This window comes from Gobius niger, assembly GCF_951799975.1.
Source record: "Gobius niger genome assembly, chromosome: 4".
Taxonomy (NCBI): Eukaryota; Metazoa; Chordata; class Actinopteri; order Gobiiformes; family Gobiidae; genus Gobius; species Gobius niger.
This window is the reverse complement of record NC_136855.1, coordinates 19,226,047-19,249,647: the sequence shown is the minus strand read 5'-3', so window position 1 is coordinate 19,249,647 and position 23,601 is coordinate 19,226,047. Positions and strand designations below refer to the sequence as shown.

Genomic DNA, 23,601 nt, shown 5'->3' with positions numbered 1-23,601 from the left:
AGCCGTAAGCCGTAATCAAAATTATAACAAATAAAGGCTTGACATATCTCACTTTGCATGTAAATGAGTCTATAGCATATATTAGTTTCACATTTTAAGTTGAATAACAGAAGTAAAGGCATTTTTTCATGATATTATAATTATATGAAGCGCGGTAGATTCAAATACAAGGACAAAGGCTTTAAGTGTTTTGTTTCATAATTTGCATTGTAATGAACTAAAGATGGAAAGACTGTAATAGGTTGTGTTCCTGTCACCTCACAACAGTATAAAGTGCCCATATAATTGAGGTGGTGGGCAGCAAAAGAATGCTATGGTCACGGACATAATTTGAAGTGTGAAGAACATGTCTGCATGCCACAGAAATTAGATTTACCTCTCATATTTAAGACTAAAGCAAACAGATTCATCAAGGAAAGCAGGATTAAAAGCAGGAAAGTACAATCATTATTGGCTTTATTATCCCTATATTCTCTAGACCATGTCATCACCTTAAAATCACAAGCCGCGGCCCAAAACAGAACTGAATTTCTTATACATGATGTAAGATTGTGTCTTTTCCTTACAACCTATTGTTTAATAAGCCTTTAATAAGCCTAAAAATCTAAAATCATTATTAAAATGATGAAATAACACTCTCACTTTATGTGGTAATTTGTTTGCTGATTGTAGATGCAGGGTTCTAGAGTTTTAGATGACAAATTCTCTTTAGGTAAGAGGTGAAATGTCCTCAACAGTAAAACAAACATGTACAGATTTCTTTCTCGACTTTCAGAAAATGTTTAAGTTAAGATGATGGCTTATGAGCATTTGTCTTCAATAGAAAACTCCAGTACAACTGAGAGCTTAAACATAACTATTCTATGTGTTCTTGTAACATTGGGCCCATTTTGCTGTCCCGGTGTTTGCTGCACGTTGCATTTGGATATTTGCAAACACTATTTACCCAGTTCTCTGCATCTCCTGTCATCACCGCACCTCAGTCTCTTTGATCTTCACGCGCCTGTTTTTCAGTCTGTCACATCCAGTTGGAGAAAAAAAAAAAAAACAACTGACAGGATGAAACCATGGCAACAGTCAGCTCTCACCTTCCTCTGACACTTCCTGCATCAAAACAGCTCCACTGAACAAGAAGCCATGCATTATCCAGTTGATCTGTGCTCCATTGGATGAGTAAATGCATGTGAAGCAACTCATCTTTGACATTGGAAATACTGTAGCACTTGGCTCTGACAAGGCATTGGCAACAAAAAGCAGTGTTTCCCCAATGTGGCTATTTTAGGCAACATTTCCCGCAGGAACAACAAAACATGCTGTCTTCATGCTGACCCTGTGGTTTATGGTCGAGACCAATCACCCCCTTGTGACGACAAGCCTGGACCTATATACAAACAGTTATTTTCAACCCGTAAAGCATTGTATAGGTTGAAAATGTTGAATATAATAGTAATGTAAAATGCTGTATTTGTCCACAGATTATTCTTGAATTGAATAACCTCAAGCTAAACTCATTATGATCAGTCAGTAGTGTTTGTAGCAGATACATAAAGACATTTAAAGACATTTTCTGGTGCTGTTTATAGTTCAGTGTTGTTTCAAATGCCATTATCCCATTCATTATTCCCAAATGTGCTGTTGCTTTCGCAGTTGTACCACACACACCATAAAACGATACATTCTGCTCCTTTGATTTAATATTTTTGCATTCCTCTCCTCTCCTTTCCACCTTCTATGTGTCATCTCATGGCTTACCTCAACTCCTGTGGATCAGTCAAAACCTTCACATCATGTCTTGTGTGTGAGCGCTCACCGCACATCTTTAAAAACTTCCAAATGTTTTACCTTTAGGCTGTTTCTCTGCAGCAAGAGCGGCAACGGTTCAAATGGCAAATGTAGCACGTAAAATGCTATCAAGATAGAGTGCTGTGGTGCAGATGTGTTTGATAGCAGCAGATAAATAACTGTGATTGTTGCTGTTGTTGTTGCACTATAAAACAGTAAATCTTGCAAGATAAGGATCGCCCCCAAAGCAGTTTCTTCCAACAAGGATTTGACCTTGTAATTATTTTTAGTACACTGTTAAAGTCTTTACTATAGAGGGTGCATCTTCTCCCTTGCTAGTTTTTAGTGCTTTGTGAGAGCATACAGATTGGAGAGGAGAAGACAACAGCTCATAAACACCAACAATTTCCATTTTAGTGGTAGATAAGTGAGTGTCTTCTTAAAGCAGGCGCTGACATTGGGATGACCTTGTGATTGTTTGGTGCCTTGTTATTTCTGCATTTACCCAGAGAATTCACTTAATTTGACATAATTAGTTAGTGGTAAAGTGAGATTGTTGAGACAAATTACAAGACAGATATCAGTGAAGTTGCATATTTGATGGATGACTGTTTCTCTAGTTCCAAGCATCCCCAAAACTGTTCCATGTTGTGATGTTGAGGAATAAACAAATGCTACGAATGAATTGAAACATACTATGCCAGAGTTTCATTGTAGAATCTATGATGGAAAACTCCTGTGCGACAGAGCTTGCATAAAAATATATCAGAGTCAGTGTGCGAGCAAAGCTCTGTTGTCCTCAGGGGCGTTGCGATTGCTGGGTTACTGCCCCCTAGTGGCTAGGGGTGACTCCAGAAGGTTTACTATAACAGAGAAACCAATGGGGACTTCACACATGTCAAAAACAACTTAAAAGCATCGCTCCAAAGACTTTTATTGTTTCTAAAATTGATTTTTCTCCCATGACATCTCTGAGTAGGGTCAAATGATGTTTTTTGTTTGATTCATTTTTAAAGTTTTAGCTTTGGGCTTTGATTGACAGGCCCTGGAGCACGGTGGAGGCTTGTTGCTGCTCAGCCCTCCTCACTGGGGTGGAGCTACCCGCTTTTTTTGTCCTTTTTTGGAACATGCTCCGTGGGCGATTGAGCTGCCATCTTGGATTCCCTCTCGACTCGTGTAATTCATGTACACGGAGAGGAGTGAAAAATTACAGTCCACTAATATACGCCTGTGGTCAACCTAAACCACAGCACAATCAGACTGGTAGTGTGGTCATAACGTTTTGTCTGATCTGATACATGGTGAAAAGCACATTTTATTTGAACAGATGATGAAAAGAAATGACTCTGTATTCTGAGCCACTGTCAATCACACCAAGGCACGCACTGTTTAAAAAGATTCATCGGATCAGGAATGCCGTGTGTGTGTTTGCATGTTGTGGTTTGTTGTGTTGGAACAAGGAAAGCAATTATTCCTGTCTGTAATTGCTGTTTGGATTTGAATCTGATAACCAACGCGGCGCTGCTATCTCTCATACACACACACACACAGACACACATAGACATAATTCATCCGCACACACACTCTCCTTCTGCTCCTCTCTCCCTCTTTCTATTTTGAAGATAGCACAGCTGCTGTTTGGTTTGTGACTCGTCTACCTGCTTTGATTCACCCTATTTTATTCCCTCTTGTCTGTTGTGCTCCCGTATCCGCTGGTCCCGTCCCATCGCCTACTACCTCCTGCCCCCTGCCAGAGGGTTCAGAAGGCTGCTAAAATCAAGAAAAAAGCGGTGTGTTATCAACATAGTTAAATTGAAGCCCCCCCCCCAGTCTCATCCTCACATTTCATCATGTTATTTTTCCATGCTTGTCTCGTATTTGTGTTCTGCCTTATTAAGTGTGAATTGCTATGAAGTTCGGCAGCACACCACGAAAAGTCAAAACAACATGTTTTTGTCTACAACGATAGCCTCTGGTGGTAGTTCAAAACAACTGACTGCTATGTTTTAATAAATATAAAGTCTGGTTTGCATTTTTAATTTGCTTTTTCCTAATTGTGTAACGTGTATAAAGTATACATCTAATTGAAACATGTAATTCCTAATCAAATTGATGTAAAAAATACACTTTGCAATAATCCCTTTGTGGCTCATATTTATTTCTTTTTAATGTGTTTATGAAAGAAAATAAACACATAATGCTTCCTGTTTATACTTTTCAAAATGGAAAGAGAGAGAGAGCACCTAAAGGAGTGTTTTCTTTCACAACAACGTTCAACATCAAGCTGTTTTCAATGTTGTTTTGTTTTTAGGTGTTTGATATAAATGAGTTTCTTCTCTGTTGGCATTTTTGATGGTCAGATCAAATAGTGTTCAGTCTAGGAAAACCTGCGCAGCTTCTCTTCAGAGCAGGAGCGTCAGCGCTGTTGTGGTGCGAGAGCCAGCTGGTCGAGGTTTAGTGTAAAGCTGCTTGTTGTTCCTGTGCCAAACTCACCATCATCGCCATTTCATAACGGCCCACAGCACGGATACATGTTTTATTTATGTACCCTCCCCCTCACCTCCCTGCACATCGATGTCCATCTAATACTTTGCATGTGCTCACAGCCAGTATCACCGAAGTGTACAGTACTGCGCAAATGTCCGAAGAAAAAGCTGCAAAGTACAGCTATTTTTTTATTGTAAATTGTTGTTTTAGTGAAGGTAAAAGAAGGTATTGGCCAGAACATATCACAAATCCCTTAAAAGTCTCATTGAGCTAAGCCATGACTTTCTGATTTCACATAAGAAGCATACATAACACTGAACTGCTGCTAAATCTTTTGCACAGTACTGTAAAGTGGGTTCAGGAAGCATCCATACCCCTCTGTTTATTCCTGTCTTATTATGTCGAAGTCTGATTCTGAAAATGCTTAAATCATTAGTTTATTGTATTGTTTTTATTCCTACTAAATCTACACTCAGTCCTTTCTGTGTAATGGGCAATGAATGGAACTTACCACAGATCTAAACGTTTATGAATGTTAAAAAATGGCAAAACTTCATTGAGAGCAATGAGAGCATTTGTTGTATTGGTCTGAATACTTATGTCACAGTGAAAATTTTGTTCTTTCCCTCCCAAAAGTGTTCATCATTCGTATACGCTTATCATTTTTGGCATCAGACTGCTGCAAAATAAAACGTAGTAAAATGCCTTTCTGAACTATGTATTTTATAGGCTACATGAATCTTTCTAACTTTGTTCCAATTGTGTGTGCAGAACGCAGACGGAGACGCGCAGACGCTGACAGAGGTGGACCTGTTCATCTCCACTCAGAGGATCAAAGTGCTGAACGCGGACACACAGGTACGAGCCACAAACTACTACAACAATAGCAACAACAGTTTTAGTCTTATCTGGAGATGGTTCGGGCTGAGAGAGTATTAACCACCCGCCGAGCTGTACAGGGCCTCGACAACTGCAGAGCCAGAACTGCTGAAGCAAGCGAAACCTCACAAAAACAAGAAAAAGGCTTATTAGTTTTTCTGCTATCTGATGAAGTGAATAAATCCATGAGTATAACTTTACTATGGAGATAAATAGGCCTTGATAAATCTGGCTGAAAACACTGCCTGGAAGTCTAAGGTTGCACTTTTTTATAAATTAAAAGGTGGATTCCTGCAAAATGTATTATAGCAATTGCAGACAAATGCACAGTTCATGATCTCTCTGACTGTCAAGCAAAGATGATAGGGCGGGTTAAAGTGACAGCGATGGACAAGCAGGAAAGCACGTGAGTATGACAAGGTTATTCCACCAAATTACAATCATATTTTTGGGCCTGTCTGTTGAAAGACAGAATAATTTGACATAAAAGATGGTCAAGAGCAGTAGATTGACCATAAGTGTTGGGCAAGTTACTTTAAAATTGTAATATACAGTATTCTATATTGGTATGTTACAGCTTTAAAAATGTAATATGTTTGTATTACACATTACTGTTTCAAAAATGTTACTGAGTTACACTACTTTGAGTTACTTTTGAGTTACTTTTGGCAAAATATAAACTGCAAATAGTAATAAAGCCACTGAGCAAAAGTGCAGTCAGAGATGTCCTTTTCCTTCACTTTCCCCCATTCTCTCGTGTTTTGTTTTGACGACAGTAACTATAGACTGCAGATCTAATACACCAACCTCCAACTTGATTTGTTATGCTTTTATTTTGGCAGGTTTTCTTTTGTTTAGCATTTTTTCATTCATACATTTAAATGCACTTGTAACTCAAGAAATGTAATGACTAATATATTCCCATATTTTGTTTAAGTAATATTTCATAAAGTAATATATTTTTGTAATACGTTACCTCCAACACTGTAGACCATTGACAAAATACAGAGTTTAAATTCCGATATCTTTAGAGCAAAACAGTCTTTCTCTCAAAGTTTGTTCACTCACTCGGACGACATCACAAATGTCATTTTTTTTTAACAAATTCTGCATAATGTCTTGGGAGCATTCAGTATATATCACAAAAAGGGATTTTTGATGAATAAAAATCAGTTTGAGAAACTGATCCCTTTGCACTGATTTAATTTCATGTTTTTACAATAGATATGACCTCTATATGAGTAGGTGTCCAGTTAAAAACACACTGAGCTCTATTCACATCATAACTGACCTTCATCCAGTTTGTGCTGAACCTTTGTCAATCTGTCTTTTGACTTCTAACTCAAGCTTCTTTGAGAGATCATTTTCACAGAAGGTGGATTCTGTAACTGAAGCCACTGCGTTTCTTTCTTTCTTTCTTTCCCCAAATTATGAAAATAGCTGAGAGCCTCAGAGGCCTTTAAATGTGTACGTATGTGGCAGATGATTCATTTGCAATAGCTGAGAGAGTTGCTGTCAGTTTGTGTGTGTGGGCAGCAGCCTGGCAGGAACTGGTGCTTGGTGCAATGCAGTCTCTCTGTTCGTCCCTTTTTCCATCTGGTTTGTGTGTCCTGCCAGCGGTAGAGAAAGAGCAGCTGAATAAGAAGCCTTTATTCTGCTTTGTAACGCGCTCAAGGCAACGTGATTAGAGCCTCCGACAGTGATTCATAAAACAACAACTCCAAAGGTGGGCTGCCGCAAATGCATTAGTCTTAGTTTATAAAAGCAGTAAAAGATTTAATGTGATGTACAGCGCTGTGCAAAAGTCGTGGATGTGCTGTAAAGCGATAGGAAGGAAGAGGTGTTTAAGGTCCTGAAAACACATAACTTTTACAGAGAAGAGAGTGGAATTGGAGAGTGTGGGCTTCTGGGCACTTTTCCTAATTTTGCAAAAGGTAGAAATTATGCAAGCCATTTTGCTCCCTTGTAGTATAAGGTATACAAGTTAACATAATAATAAAAATAATTGTAGTAATAATAAGGAAATAGTCTTTCAGCTCCAGTTTCTTATGCCTGGGGCTGATCTGAGTTCACTTTTATTCAAGACACTTTTGCGCCTTAAAATAAATACCACAACTTTCTAATATTAGGTGGCTTATAATAACTTAGCCACACATCAAATCTGACATCTTGACATAAGACAATTATCAGGCTGAGTGAACAAACACGATTACAGTCTGGGCTGCTGTTGTATCGTCACAGACATCCCCCTGCACACCTGTTCATTATTGCAGACGAGCATGTCCACCAGATTTAATTTACCAGAGCATTGTGGGATGTAATCTGATTAAACACGAGATTTAAATCCAATCACAGCGCAGCAACGCTTGTACAAGGAATATTTATGTTACTTTCATTCATACAGTTCAAAGCTTGTGGGGAGAAACTAATTGCTTGAACAATGTTGTTTTTAACTCAGACAAGAAATCCTAAGAACCAATAGTTTATTTAGGTGCAGCGTTCTAGATGCAAATGTTTTGACTTGTTCAGCTTGCCTTTTCACATGAAACAAGTGTGCAATTTCAATGTCTTCTCTGTCAGCAAAACTTAATTTAGATGATTTTATTTTTACTGTAGATAAAAGTAGTTTTCACTGATTGTTTTTTATAGAAAGGACTTCAAGAATGACCCATATAGTTATAAAAAGACCCCTGCCTTCCATTTAAAATGTTCTAAACATAACTTGTAGAAGCCATTCCCAAACTTCGCGCCCTCATACCCCAAAAGACTTCACGGAGCCTCCATTTAAAAATAAATAAATACATTTGAAGATAAAATATTCAAGTTAACAGTGAGAGTAGGTTAAAGTGATTGTCTGGAAGTAAAAAAGTATTACACATGTTATAAAATGTGCAAAATCATCCACCTGGTCTTGCATTTTTATGTAACATAAGTAGTAATATATAGATATAATCTTTTGTAAAGTCCCTCCTTCCAGGATCTCGGCAAATAATCAGAGTCTAGTATCCTCCCGCATTGACCAATGAGACAAGCTTTTCTTCAGCCTGTCAGGTCAAATCAGGAGGGAGGGGTAGGGACAATGGCCGCTGGTTGCTCTGCTTTGTGATGCGATGCTAGGGGCCGACATTGCCCGCCATTGCTCTAGTACCTCCATATATGGGCGGCAAAAGAAGCTAGTTTTCCATTTGAAACCATTGCACTTTACACACGTTCAAAGCAACTGTAGAGCTTTGTTTCTAATTTTAAAAACTTGCAGCTAGCCATTGTTCCTGTGATAACGCTGGGCTAGTTACAATTAAAGAAACCAGGCTGTATTTCATAAGGAACATTAGAAATCTCATGTACTAATGAGGGCCGGACTCTGATTGACAGGCCATTATTTAGCATTAAAGCTAACGGTGCGGGAGTGGTTAGGACCAAACTACACACCCCACGAGGGCCGAGTCTACAGTGAAGATCCCGCCCTTATGTTCTTTTTAGGAACATGCTCCTTGAGAGCAGGGAAGGAGGAGTCTGTAAATCTGCCATGGATTCCCTTTTGAACGTGGTCATTATGGCAAACGGGGAGAAGTGAGAATATGGAGTCTATTATTTGTTCCTGCTCATCTCCTTTTGCAAACTAAGAGAAGGATTTTCTGGGGAGGAATTTGATTGTTTGCTTTAAAATTTTACTCTATCTCTCCTCACTTCGCAAACTTACAGACTATCACTTTAAATTCGATTATATAAAGTTAATTTCAAACTCAATTTATTTGTATGCGATTGATTTGTGGACAACCTTTAGTGCAATCGCCCATGCTTTCCAATCAACACACAACCTATTCCAGGACAGATGCTGGTTCTGAGCTACACACTGTGCCTGTTCCTTCTTATGGGACAAGGGGGTAATATTGTAACTGCTGCCTGGCATATATATAGCCTACATTTCGGATGTATAATCTAATCTTCACTTCAAACTGTCTCCAGGAAACTATGATGGACAATGCACTGCGGACCATCTCCTACATTGCTGATATTGGGAACATCGTGGTGCTGATGGCGCGGAGGAGGATGCCACGGACAGCATCACAGGACTGTATTGAGACCACACCAGGGGCACCCGAGGCTAAGAAACAGTACAAGATGATTTGCCATGTCTTTGAGTCTGAGGATGTAAGTGCTATTAAACAAGATTAAGGGGGAAAAATATCATAGACGTACTTGTAGGGCTGTGGAATCAATAGAATTTGAATCGAATCATGATTAAATCTATGGTCAACAAGTCTACAACCGAGCCTATGGCAGTAACATCATATTGTGTTGAGGGGAGTTTGGACTGGAGAGAAAAACAGTGGGAGAAGAAGCAGTCCTACCATGTTAAAAATGCAACATAGTGTTCTGCTTTAGGTTAAACTCAAGTCCTTTATGTTTAGGGGTAAGCTGCTTTTTGTATGTCCACTTATGCAGATGGGCCAGACGTTTTGAGGCCAGTTTGTCGTGTTGAGGCAGATTCAGCGGGAGTTGGCAGCATGTACAGAGTTTCACAGAGCGGACAGCAGCCCAGCGCGTCTGTGCCAGTCAGTCTAAAGGCTGGAGTCCTGTCTCTGCCTCTCTGCTCACTCCACTGCCAGCTTCAAAAGGCCAGCCAGAATTTTAATAGAAGCATTCAGCGCCTCTTCTCCTAAACTCTCGCTGCTATTACTGCCAGCTCCAGTGGCTGCATGTCGGTTTCTACCTTTTTATTGTTCAAATTCCAAGTATTGATTTGTAGATTTTGGGTTATTATGCTGTGGTATGAATGATTAAACCATACCAAATCTGAGCTTCATCTTTGAGCGGGTCAGTATTTAACATTTAGGCACTATTGTTCATCAAATGACTCTTATATTTTTGTGAATCGCCAATAATTAATGGGTAATTGCAATTGAAGAGGCCATGTTCCCCTAAGGTCAGGTCACGGCTTCCTGACTGGAGGTAGTGTATGTTTTGAGTTGGTGGGGGGACAGAACTCTACAGAGAAAAACCCTGCACGGTTCAGGATTCAGGACATCTGTGTGAGACAAGATGACCATAAGCCACTCAGTCACTTTTGAGTTAAGATCAACATTAAATGTCAGCACTTTTGTTCGCATACAGGCCATATTCTGTGAGAAAGTAGCCTGAAATGCTGATATGCTCATGGACATTGAGTTCCCCCTGTGTAGCTTGTGTCCTGCTCTCCTTTTTATCTTCCATTTACATTGACAGCAAAGCTTTCACAATCATGCAACGACCCAATACAATTCCTTTAAGCCACACTTTAACTGGACATTTTGCCCATATTAGTCAATAGCATATCTTCATTTTCCCTGTGTGTTTTTGTTCTCTTGTGCAGGCCCAGCTCATAGCTCAGTCCATTGGCCAGGCGTTCAGCGTGGCCTACCAAGAGTTCCTGCGAGCCAACGGCATTAACCCAGAGGACCTGAGCCAGAAGGAGTACAGCGACATTATCAACACTCAAGAAATGTACAACGATGACCTTATTCACTTCTCCAACTCTGAGAACTGCAAAGAGGTGGGGACTTTGCATGTAGCCTGTCATACTAAGTACCAGTTATTTTAATTACAGTATTAACTGGAGAAAAATACTTTGTAAAACAAGCATTCTTACTCTGATGGGACTCGAATCTCCTCAGACCTGACTTTGCTCAGAGTGGGACATCACCAGGTCGTCTCCATGGAGATTTTGCCGCTTTGCTTTGAGTACAAACATTAGGTTCACATTACATCCCCCTCCAAAAGACAAAACAGGATTGTCGGTGTCTATTTTAGCATTAAGATCTCATTTAGCTCACAGGTTTTTTACAGAAAGCAGCAAAAAAGAATTCAGAACTTGCTCCATGCATCATTGTAGTATTTTGTGAAAGTGCAATGATTTCAAAGTAAAGGGTGTATTTCTCTGGTCAGAAGTGTTACCAGTGGCTTTGAGTGAAGTCACAAACCTTGAATCTGCTGCTTGTACTTGATAGGCTTCAATGTACAGTTCTTGTCATAGTGTATGCTTTTGCCAGTTGGTACTAGGCTGTAGAAAAAAGAGAAACATGATGGATGTAAAGAAACTGCGTTGCCATGGCTGTCTGCCTATTGCAATGTCCGCGTAGGCTGTGAAATGGGATTGAGTAATTTCATTTAATCATTCATTGTTGTGCCCTTTGTGTGGTAACATACACATTTTGAAATACATGCATCTTTCAGCGTACAGTTTATTGCATCTTCAAGGAATATTGCACACCTTTAGACAGTTCTAATTTTTGCATTCATCTGTATTGAAATCATTTGAATTTTAGATAACTTATGCTTGTACCTGTTGTCTGTGTCTGTAGCTGACGTTGGAGAAGAGCAAAGGGGAGATCCTGGGAGTGGTCATCGTGGAGTCGGGCTGGGGGTCTATTCTACCAACTGTGATCTTGGCCAACATGATGAACGGAGGACCGGCTGCACGCTCCGGGAAACTCAAAATTGGGGATCAGATCATGTCCATCAATAACACCAGCCTTGTGGGACTGCCCCTTGCAACCTGTCAGGGGATTATTAAGGTACTGGAACTGGATTTCCTCTTTCTGCACAAAATCATTGAGTTGCACTTGAATGACCCGCAAATATTTAGGTGAACTATTATGAGGAAACTATGCATTTGTTTGTGTGTGTGTATGATATATATCTACTACTATAGCTTCTAACTCCCAGGGCGTATTTCACTTAAGTCCAATAATCATTCATATTCTCACAGAATATTTTTTGTTGACAAAAGTTGACACCTGTTTGAGACTTAAAAACAACAGCATTGTCAATTTGTCTGTTTTTGTGTTTCTAGGGCTTGAAGAACCAGGTCCAGGTAAAAATGAATATTGTGAGCTGTCCTCCTGTGACTACTGTCCTCATCAAGAGACCGGACCTGAAGTATCAGTTAGGATTTAGTGTCCAAAATGGCATTGTAAGTTTGATCATGTCTCTTTTGGCAAAAATAATGAAGCACCATTTAGTTACAGTTTAACCTGTATCGTCACATTTGTCTGTCTTCCTGTTAGATTTGCAGTTTGATGAGAGGAGGCATCGCTGAACGAGGCGGAGTCCGCGTGGGCCACAGGATCATTGAGATCAACGGACAGAGCGTGGTCGCTACAGCACACGAGAAGATCGTACAGGCTTTGTCAAACTCTGTTGGCGAGGTACAGCAAAGGCATTTCTTATCAGTCACACTGCATACATTCAAAACTCTTTAAATAGTTATACTATTTCTTCTGTATGTAATCGAGTAGTAAGCAAACAGGCAAAGCAAGTTACCTCTGCTCCTTTAATCTTCTTCATTCTATGCATTCCCCACGTACACAAGTCCCTGCAGTCATCTTCTTATGATTAGGGCCTAGGCTAACCACTTAAGTTATTAACTAATATGCCCTCCTTGTGTCATTTTTATTGTTATTTTAAAGACTCACCTGTGCAGAAAGGCTTGAAACACCTAGAGCTGTGTCACATTTAGGTCTTGAGCATATCAATTTACTGTGGGCTGTCTGGGTTTCAGATCCACATGAAGACAATGCCGGCTGCCATGTTCAGACTCCTAACGGGACAGGAGACACCTATGTACATATAAAGAAAGTCCATGCACCACTCTTTGGGACAGACATTTGCCTCTGAAGCGCCATCTCATCAAGCAAGTCCACTCTACCAGACCGGGGAGGACCTGCTGCCCTGCACATCACCTGCCTTTTAAGTTAAACATTTTTTTTTTTTTTTTTTACATTTCTGCTTAACATTGTAGCGGCTAGCAGTAATGACATGAGGCGCTTTTACCATTGGACCAGCCACTTGTGTGTACTGACTGTGAGAGTGTTGTCTGTGCTTTACGGTCACTGCTGTGCGGCTGTGTGTATGAACCTGTGAATGCCACAATTTTATTTTTTATATTAATTTAATGCAAAAGAATGCATCTATAATACATACTTTTGTATAGCCCCATTCCCCCTATGTTTATTTATTTGTTATGTAAATACATACTTTTTGCTAAATTGTGAGTGAAGGCACTGGGAGGGAGGCTACATTGTAAATATATATTGTATGTAATGTGTATGAGAATCCATGATGATAAAAGCCAGCTCAAATTGTCGTATGTCTAAAAAGGGGAATGACTTGTTGAAATTGCTGGTTTCAAAATGATCATGAAAAGGGAGATATTTTTCTTCATTTTATGGCAATACACAACTTCTAAGGCAAGGGATGTCTTTTCTAAACCATGCAACACACATTCAAAGTGACTATAACGAAGCATTAATTCAGCTTTGACTAAACAAGCTTTGGACAAGGAGGATGTTTTCTTTGTGTGCTCCTCTTCATCATTAATGTCTCTGACTGAAACTCATATGGACTTAATATGAGTGGATTGTGAATGTAACCGTGTAGTGTGTGAGCTGTCTCATTGCCATACGCAGTATTAGAATGTCTGTACATAAAAAAAGAACCTTGTCTCAGTATTGTGCTCATGTAAAAAAAAAAAAAGAAAAAGCAGCTGAACGCACAGGTTTAGTCGCCGCTAACTTCTCCACGCCTGTCTGTTGGCCACGTCTCGAGAGGGAGCTGTGCATCAGTCGCTGTGACAGACAAAGCCATACCACACAGCGGCGGTTTTACAAAGCATCGCAGTAAATTTGATCCATATGAGCATTATCTGTGTGCATGCCTCGTAAAGTTGAATCATGTCAATGTGGCAAGATGAATAAAATCAGAGCTAAACCTGTCTGGATTTTTGTGCTGCATCAGTGTATTTAATATGTATTTTATTTATGTATGAAACTAAATGGACAGATTCACTGTGTATAAATTAGGTTTAGGCTGCAATAAACCTAAAATATTATGCCACCAGTTTATAGCTCAGGAGTCAGTGAGCTTCTGTAGTGAAACTAAACCATCTTTCATGCGTAGCTGCTCGCCACTGCCAGTTACTATTATAGCAGAAATGTCACTTTATTTTGACTAAAACCAAGGAAAACTTATGTACTGATACAGAAAAAAATAGAGGGCTATTAAACACTTGTCACCCGTTTAATATGTATGTGTAATAAAAAAACAGAATAACATTTCCAATCTGATTCCCCCATACAGATGCCTCCACACTATATTGACCAAAGCAAACAGTGATCCTGACTATTTGTTCAGAAACTATTTGTTCAGAAACTTTCTGTAGGCAACACCGGTCGCTGGAGAACAAAACCCATAAGTTGTTTGTCAACACTTAAACCGCAATAAGCAGCAATCTTTAAATGTAAGATTGTGCTGCCCTCTATCATCCTAAAGAGGTAAAGCAGCTTGTGTAAGAAACATTGCAAAATCATAGGCAGTTTTAATTGTTTATAGTATTTTATTACTTACAAAATTACAGAATAAATTCAGTTAATTAATGCAATGTAAGCACAACTATAAAAAGTAATTTGACTTTAAATTATGAAAACGATATTTACCTTCAGAGTGTAAGCATTAATGTTTTTCATCTTGGCTCAAGTTCAATGTCCAACTTCTGGGGGCTTTGCTTTTTTTTTTTTTTTTTTTTTTTGTTAATCGCTAATGGTCAGGTCAAGGCTTCTGGTCGTTTTTGTCACATTTTAACATGACTTTTATCCCGAGGCCCTGTTTGGTGGTTTCGAAGGCCTGGAGCGCTTGCTCCAGGGGGAAACGGTGGGTCACAAGAGGCTTCACGTTGACTTTTCCTGATGCCAGCATAGCTATTGCCATGGGCCAACTGCAAGACAAAAACATTACTTTAAAGCAGGATTTATCCGGTTGAAACGTTGAGATTTTTTGTTGTGGCCCATTTTTAACCTCTCACAATCCCTCCTACACATCCAATTGTTAAAGAAAATGTTTCATAAATTTATGCATGTTTCAAGCCTGTGTACAGCTTTGAGTGACGGCACCACCGCCAAAATAAATTGCACTCATTAAGATTCTACTTCTATCTGCCATCGCTTAAGTCTAGGTGAAGACAATGAAACAAGGTCTGTCTTTGCAGTGTTAACCACATACTTGATGACAAAAATGCATTTACTCTACAACATCAAAAAAGTCAGGTATCCCAGCTTAAAGATAAAGCCTCAAAACTTTCCACCTTTTGAGACAGAGCTTTACTCACGTGTTGCAATAGCGGAACACTCCTCTGATGTCCACTTCTCTTACTGCAGCATTGACCAGGGGAATTGTGGCCATTTCTGCACCGAGGCCCACCAGCACCACCACGCCTCCAGATTGGGTAGCCTGACAAAGTAAGTTAAATATTAAAAAGTAAAGTATAAGTGTAGTAATTATAAATGTCCAAAACACAAGCTGGTAAACATCTAGAGGTACGCACATAGATGGCAGTTTGGATGCTGCTCTCAACTCCAGTGCATTCAATAGTAATTTGTGGCGGTGCTCCCAACATGTCTGCCACATTCTTAGCCAGTTCCTGAGGAGAATTGCCTTTGGTTATAGCGATCGCAAAATCAGCACCTAACTCCTTAGCCATTGACAAACGCTCCTGGGACAGATCTAAATAGAACAAATGACACAGAAAAGCAATATTATCAAACTTATACTTTTCACAAAATCATTGTAGTAATTAGTATTTTACCAGTAATGACAACTTTGGAGGCTCCCATTGCTTTGGCTACGAGGAGACTGACTAATCCAATGGGTCCTGAGGAGGCACAAATGTTTTATTATCACTGAAAAGGAACAATCCATAATAATTAGTCTCATTGTGGCAGCTCTTTTTCAAACGTTATCAGCCGATTGTTGTTTTACAAGGCACTTAAAAGAAATGTATTATGGCATACTCGGAGCAAATGATCAGAGCAAGGTAATCCAAAACTTGAACATGAACTTGTTAAACTTTAAATCTCTGTGTCAGGGGTCAGTGGTCTGTAATCAATTTGCTGAGTCAGAATGCATCTTACTTTTTCAAAACCGACCCTCTACAAAAGAAGGTTGTTTGTACACTTCCTTCTTGCATCATATTTTGTTGGTGAAAGATGTTTCAACGTGCCTCAAAATGACATTTGTACCTGCACCACAGATGAGCACAATGCTGCCCAGTGTTACCCCGGCTCTGCGACAGGCGTGGATACCGACTGAAAGAGGTTCAATAAGTGCTCCCTCTTCAAACGTTACATTGGCAGGCAGCCTGCACAAACGAAAAACACAGATGAAGATGCAATATTTGTGTAACGCCGGCGGTTAATTGTGTCATTTCTGTTACAAACTCATGCAACAATTCCTTATTCAAGAATGGCCAAATTACTTATAGCAGAAGTTGGCGCTGTGAATGTAATATCGGGACAAGTTGCCATCATCAGGAGGTGTCGCACAAAAGAAGATTGTGGGCGAGAGATTATAGCGGCCGTTTTTGAAGAACTCGTCCGTCTCTCGAGGCACACCAGGCTCAATGGCCACTCTGTCACCTAAAAGAAAAAGAAACCAGGAGATATAACACTTGGTCCTTCTGGTTGTACTGCACACTGAAATGTAGGTCTCTGTGCCCAAATCACACCTATATGGAAGATGATACGTAGATAACATAAATATGATATCAAATTTAAAAACACAAAAACTAAATTAGCCTAGCAGTAAAAAAAACTGTTATGAATCCACACAATCCACACAATCTCAGTAAAAGCAATAGCTAGTGTTTAATGTGCATGTGTTTCACAGCAACTACATGGTCAGCAGAACCAAAGGCAAATCCTACATCCATTTTGACTTTCACTTTCTCAAGTCTGTCCCTCCTTGTCCTACAACACTGACTAACTCAGGTCCCACTTAATTCCCTACTAAGAGAAGTCAATACTATACAAATTGCTATAATTAACATAGACAGGCACATGAACACTTCTTACCAATCTGCAGGTTTTTAACTGCAGATCCAACTTTCACCACTGTCCCAGATGCTTCATGTCCCAAAACCATTGGTTTTGTGACCACAAAGTCCCCAATCCTGCCATGCTGCCAATAGTGAACATCCGACCCACAAATCCCCACAGAGTGCATTCGCAGCAACACGTCTGCAAACATTGACGAAAGTACAACATTATTAAAGTGTAAAATACTGTTAATTGAATGTTAAAGTTGAATGCAGAAATGTCCCTTACCATTAGGGCCCGGCTCTGGAATAGGGCGCTGTTCCTAAAATCAAATCAAAACAATAGTGACATAAGATTCATTGTGAAAAGACAAACGCACGTGTCAACCCAAGCTCATACCAGTCTGAGATCCTTTAAGGAGTGCAAAACCACCGACAGATTATCCGGATCCATGACCATCGATTAAAGAAGTCAGAGATCCACCACGAGGAGCAAACAACTGTCAGAAAATGTGAATCCAAAAAATGCACTTGTTTGTTCAGTGCCAAAGTGCACCAGCGTCTTCCTGTGAAGCTGGGGCTGACACCAAAACAAAGCGCGCGATTGGTCGATCAGAAGCGGGACAGTCCATTATGCAGGGGACGAGGTACTGCGTGGTCCCAAATGGTAGCGTCCAATCAGCTCCAGCGGTTGCCAGGTTGGGTGGTTTTCCCGTGAATTATTTATATAGTAAATAAAGGATATAAAAATACATGGAACACTTTACTATATGAACTAGCCTACATGAGTATACTAATTTGACAGTGTAATTTCAATAATTTCACGCAAATATTGTGTATTGTGAGTTGAAATATGGATCAAGATTAGTACGATTCTGTTTTGTGTCTTGCAAAATCTAATTGTATTATTTATGAATGAGTAACGATAAAAACAAACGGATCATTGTTCTTCAATAATAGTTTTATATCATCAAAAACAGCAAATGATCATAAATTATTGTTAAACAGATATAAATATATTCAAAAGTATATTATCAGTTGCACATGAAACAGCACAAATGCAATCACTACAAACAGGGCTACTGTGTGAATTCACTATCTACATCTATTGACTATAAATAGCTCATCTGCCATGTTTCTGCCGGGTCTTTTAAATTTGTGCTTGCGTGTTTTTTTTATGTGTGAAGCAAACAGCACTGGGAACAGTGAGCACAGCATCTGAAACATCCTGGACAAAAATCCCTCAAAGCGCCTGTGTACTTTGGGATACTGTCCATGCTTACGTAACCTGCGGAAAAAATATAAAGCGTTAAGTAGATAAATAACTAAAACGTTGTACTGAAAACGATTATACCTGTGAGCATGTTGTTGGAGGGATACACTCCACAACGCAGTCCATTTACTGATGTGTCTAAAGAACTGAAAGAAAAAAAGTTTAATTTTCCTCCACCATTTAAAGTCAAATTTATCAAGAGAATGACGCATACTTTACAAGACTTGCTTCTCCAACGCTGAGCTTATCTGGTGACTCATCGCTGAAACTCTGCAAACAAATATCATTAAGAAAATTGCATGCGAATATTTAAAAAACCTTTGGCGGCGTCCATTTACATCAGGCCAGCATACGTCGTCACATTCCCAAATGAGCCTTCCAATGACACTTCTTACCTCTAGATATAAATACAAACAATAACCATGCAGCACAAGACAAGACAGCACAGTTTATTATTGGTCTCACTTACCCTCCTGAACCGATTCTGGAGGCAGCACATAGTGGCCAATACAGACTGACTGACAACTCTGTCTCTTCTCACAGGTGGACAGGAAGAAACTGTGGAAGACTGTCATCTTATTGAACAGGTAGTCTCTGCAACAATATATCCTGAAAGATAAATAAGTAATATAGCAATTTAGTAAAGAGAACATTCAACAACCAATGCCCTGTGGTTTGGCTCAGAGCTGATGACATACCGCTTCGTATCAGGACATGATGCATCCTGGCTGAAAAGATAATGTGCTGTTTTCCAACTGGTAATGGTCCCTCCTTCCAATACTTCCAATAATAACAAAGAAATAAATAAAATATCTTTGGAAGTAATTATATACAAATTTCAGATTACAGACACCAAAAGTCCACCAGAGATTATAATTAACAACGATGACAGATGCGTCCTACAGACATAATTAAATACAGCGTTTGTGCATCTACTTAATATAATATATTTAAAAATGGTGAAGATTTCTTTAACCTCTTACTAAACCAAGCACGTTTTCTCCAGTTCGGCTTCACCCAAATCTAAAAGCTTCTTGACTGGAGCGCAACATTGTAATGCCTCATTTTTTTTTATCATAGTCTGTTTACTTAATTATTTACAGTTAATACTTTTGTCCCCACAAAGTCCTGGGTAGTCATTGTACATAGGATACCACTATTTTACTACTTACTTGTTTTTTGTTAATTTTTCTCGCATTTCCTGCCTATTTGCACACCCTGAGTGTTTCTAAGAGCTGAATGTAACAAGAAAATGTCTCCACTGTGATCAATAAAGGCTATCTTATCTTATCTGAAAGCTAAGGCTTACAAAAGTTACTTCGTTGTTAAGTTTTTGTCTCTTTTTTGTCATGTTTTTGTTGCTTATTCATTGCTTTTTTCTTTGCTGCTTTTTTGTTGCATTTTTGTCACGTTTTTGTTGCGTCTATCTCTTTTTTTTGTCATGTATTTGTCGCTTTCACATTGTTTTTTTGTCGGTTTTTTTCACCACGTTTTTGATCTTCGTTTTCATCACTATTATGGTGCTTTATTTATTTATTTATTTTTTAAGCTTTTAAATTTGGGTGAAGCCAAACTGGAGAAAAAAATGTGCTCGGTTCAGGTGGAGGTTAAGAGGTTAAATATTAAAACGCTAACTTAGTTGTCTAGTTCAGTGGTTCCCAACCTTTATTGTCTTGCGTGCCCCTTGGGCTTTTCAGTGGTCGTCCATGTACCCCCTACTTTAAGGGTGTTGCAGTTTATATAGAAAGTAATTACTTAAAAGTGGTATTTGTAAGGAAAAAGGACAATGCTGTGGTAAAAATAAACCTAAAATTCTCCCAAAGCAACACATTTTGCTGCAAAATATAGCTTTTCCTGTGAAAATTATGTTCAATTTCCCACTTTTTGAAATCAGAAATAGTTCCAAGTACCCCCTGCTAGGTGGTGGAGTACCCCCAGGGGTCCCTGTACCCCTGGTTGGGAAACACTGGTTTAGCTAGCCAAATTAAGTCACTTACCCCAGAATGTCTTGCATCCTTGAGGCACACTGCTCGAAAACCAGGCTGTTTTGTTACGGAACATGACGACTATGTGGGTGGAAAAATAAGTCAATTTAGTAGCTGTGTGTAAAAGACCATTAGCATCCGGCCATCATAGGTTCGATACTTTGGCGCGTATTTCTTTTTTTTTTTTTTTTTTTCAAAATAAGACAGATACACAATTTACGTATTTTGCATTTACGTAGCATAAAATAAAATAAAATAGCGCTTGTTTGATTTTCTATGTAGTGAGTTTTTGTAATGCTTACCTTTTCCGGCAGATGGCAACATAAGCTAAAGCTGTGACGGGCGCTCGCGTCCATTGTTTTGATTGTTTTCTGTCGCACTTTTTCAACAGCTATTTTTCTCCAACTTTGACTTTAACACGATATTATAATGATGCAACAATTTAAACGGCTGTAAACTAGAAAATAGGAAGTAAAACAAGCAGATGGTAAGTATATAGCATGCTTCTACTACACGTGCTTCAGATACATTTCCAAGTTTTGTAAGCTCCATGCTGCTGTGTGGCTCGAATCATTTCTAACAACACAGCTGTTATCACTTGTGATTTTAGTCTGGCGTTAGCATTTTACACTGACACTTAATGCACTGAGTAATATTTATCACATGATGAGTTAAGAATGCCTGCAAGTCCTACATTTTTTGACAATTTAATGTTTGCAGAAGATGACCATGCCTGCCCATATCCTGCCACCATGTCCATGTAGGTGTCCTGCTTACTTCAAGGTAAATATAACAATACAATATCCAAATAAGATAAGAATTTATAGTGCATATGACACATTTTAACAAAAATAAATGTAAGATTTTGCTAAAAACTGTACCCAGTTGTCTTTAGTTTGGACATTTTTGTAATGAATATAGTTCCACTTCACCTTATTCCGCCCCGCCCACTTTACTTTGTCTCGGCACTTCCGTTGTCTTGACACTTCCGGTAGAGCGCGAAGCCTGGGCTCAATCCGAAACCATCAAATTGTAGCCTCTAAGCACTAACACTAGCAACTAACTCCTTAACCTTTCATGGGGTCAACTGTTAGACCTCTATGCAGTTAGGGAACTAGACCTTCAGCAGCATTTGAACAATCCGTCCGTCCTTAAACAGGGGAAGGGGAAGTGACATCACCAACAGCTGCTTTTCTTCTTCTTTAAAGTTATTGGTGGAGTGCAGGCCAAACAAAAGTGCATGTCGCCCCCTAGTGTACAGTGTCCAACAACAACATAGTGTCCAAACAAAGACATTTAAGGAAAAAAATAAATCCAAATGATCCAAGCATTTCCCTTTAGTGTTATTTTATTTCAACAGCTGTTTCATAAAGCTACATTATGCAAATGATCCATGTGGCTTAAGTTTCTACTAAATGAAAACAAAAGCATTTAATCTGTTTCCTGAGTTTACTCTTTAACACTGACATGTGACTGAGCTGTGGGGACGACAACATGGATTTATCACTTTTATAAAGTTTGGCTTGTGCAGAATCTTAATTTTTAATTATTATTATTTTTATTATTAAATGTGCTCCTGTCAATCAACAGTGGTTGCGCATGAATCACTCGAGGGTGGGGGCGAGGGGGGTGGGGTTTTTTGGCGCAGTGGCTTGTGGGATGGCACATAGCTCCTAATCACTGGTTAGTTAGCATCAGAGGTCCCTATGCTAAAGTGGCCATGATAGTTAGCATCAAGGCTCCTTTTCCTAACTACTTCCTAACTGACTTACCAATTCGGAGGCAACTTGCCATGGCGGACGCTGACGCACATCCGGTTTGGCGTAAGAGCTCTTAGCAATCTGCCCGTTTCGGAACCAGCCCAGTTCATTTAAACGGGGAACGAGGGAAAATGTTCGCTGCTCAAATCTGATGTTTCGTTGATTGATTTGTGTAAAATTTCCAATGTTCATTTGCACCAGCAAGTCAACACAGCAACGTTTCTCTGCGCAGCCTAAAAACGGCTTTGTTTTCGTGTAGTAGCTGATTTTATCTGGACTTCTCCAGTTACTGATAGGAGAAAAGGGGCGGGCACAATTCATGGCGGCGCCCACGTGAACTTCCGGACTAAGGTGGACACTGACAGGAAGTGGCATAGACGAAGGACAATCAAACTGCTTGGCGCTTTACCTCTAGCTATGTCACTTCCTGTCAGCAACTAAAAAAATAAAATACAAATACCTTTTCAACAAAACACTTCTCCATTAAAATTGCTGCGTCACTGTAATAAAATTATAATTATTCAACTTGAATGAATTTGCAACTGATGTTACCCTTGTAAATATGTCATATTTTCACTAGCATTAAAACCTCATCAATCATATGCACTTTAAATACATGTAACAAATTAATTAACATTTCATATCACAACATTACATTCATTTAAGCAATCAAACATTCAGTCTATTTGGAGGCAGATCTGTATAGGGGTTGCCTGCAGGTCATGCTTTACACAGGCGTGAACACTGGACCCCTTTGGCTCTGCTTTATGAAACCCAATAATGTCATGTAACCTTGTGTTTTATAACGCTGGCATCCTATTAAAGGAAGATACTGCCGGGCAGCGGCATTGCGGTGATGCTGGAGCTGTAACTGATGGGCTATGCTGTTTGAACTCTGTGAAGGAGGAAGCCTATCCCTCATAGATTCATTTGACTCCTGTCCTGTTAAAACCCACTGTAGTGAGAAATGAATACCAAAAGGGCACTGTTATTGGCTCGTTCATTCTTCTATCATAGCACATTACATCCAGTGTTAATGAAGATACTTCTCCTGATATATAACACACCCACACATTTGGCTCAGAATTCACAGCAATATTTAGATCGTGTTTTAGTTGTACGTTTTTTTCATGCCCCAATCCACATCCTTGTATCCTTCATTGTGTTTGCATAAAAATGGTTAAACATAAAACACATTGCAATTGACAATTTCTTACAAATGGCATCTATAACAAGGATAATGTCACGCGACTGTAAACCAAGGGCAGCACTTAACTTCACGGCACAGTAATAGCATGGTAATAGAGTAGAAATAGCATACCTAAAAGTGTAATAACATGAAAATGATGGTAGCTAAATGGAAACAGGACACACACACCTGATATATAGGTGCAATATATCCTAACCCTAATGTTAAGACCACAAGAAATAGGGAAACGGGGCTGCAAATACATTACACAAGGTTACTTCCACTCTTTACCATGTTATTAAATTATTGTTATATTATTAAAGTATAACCAATTCTTGGCTATAGAAATAAATTATACCGCTGATTTTGTAACTACCTGAAAAAAACGAAGCTGCGCTGAC

General features: G+C 39.3%; 2 protein-coding genes across 5 annotated transcripts in view; one reads left to right on the top strand and one right to left on the bottom strand.

Moving 5' to 3' along the window:
* apba2b (amyloid beta (A4) precursor protein-binding, family A, member 2b) overlaps positions 1-13,896 on the top strand; it is a 60,585-nt gene extending 46,689 nt beyond the window's left edge. For 2 of the 4 annotated variants that reach the window (XM_079555671.1, XM_079555673.1), the window contains 8 exons: positions 3,537-3,572; positions 5,041-5,127; positions 9,115-9,300; positions 10,502-10,681; positions 11,490-11,702; positions 11,981-12,100; positions 12,195-12,335; positions 12,689-13,896. In XM_079555671.1, the coding sequence (XP_079411797.1) occupies positions 3,537-3,572; positions 5,041-5,127; positions 9,115-9,300; positions 10,502-10,681; positions 11,490-11,702; positions 11,981-12,100; positions 12,195-12,335; positions 12,689-12,760 (1,035 nt within the window). In that variant the 3' untranslated portion in view covers positions 12,761-13,896. The remainder of the gene's footprint in view (positions 1-3,536; positions 3,573-5,040; positions 5,128-9,114; positions 9,301-10,501; positions 10,682-11,489; positions 11,703-11,980; positions 12,101-12,194; positions 12,336-12,688) is intronic. The other 2 variants (XM_079555672.1, XM_079555674.1) reach the window with 1 other exon arrangement.
* Positions 13,897-14,534: 638 nt separating this feature from the next.
* sord (sorbitol dehydrogenase) lies at positions 14,535-17,567 on the bottom strand. Its single transcript, XM_079555900.1, has 9 exons — positions 17,394-17,567; positions 17,283-17,316; positions 17,031-17,195; positions 16,436-16,595; positions 16,200-16,318; positions 15,767-15,832; positions 15,506-15,684; positions 15,290-15,411; positions 14,535-14,899 (listed from the first exon to the last, which is right to left on the bottom strand). The coding sequence occupies exons 1-9, from the start codon at positions 17,451-17,453 to the stop codon at positions 14,734-14,736; spliced, it is 1,071 nt and encodes a 356-aa protein (XP_079412026.1). The 5' UTR covers positions 17,454-17,567; the 3' UTR covers positions 14,535-14,733.
* Between the last annotated feature and the right edge of the window lie 6,034 nt (positions 17,568-23,601).

Bases quoted from the DNA above. Each gene is read 5' to 3' on its own strand.
- sord (XM_079555900.1), bottom strand. From the start codon at position 17,453: ATGGTCATGGATCCGGATAATCTGTCGGTGGTTTTGCACTCCTTAAAG. The intron at 16,596-17,030 runs GTAAGAAGTGTT...TTTTTCTTTTAG, and splicing joins AGTTAAAAACCTGCAGATTG to GTGACAGAGTGGCCATTGAG. The intron at 15,412-15,505 runs GTGCGTACCTCT...TTACTTTGTCAG, and splicing joins GCATCCAAACTGCCATCTAT to GCTACCCAATCTGGAGGCGT.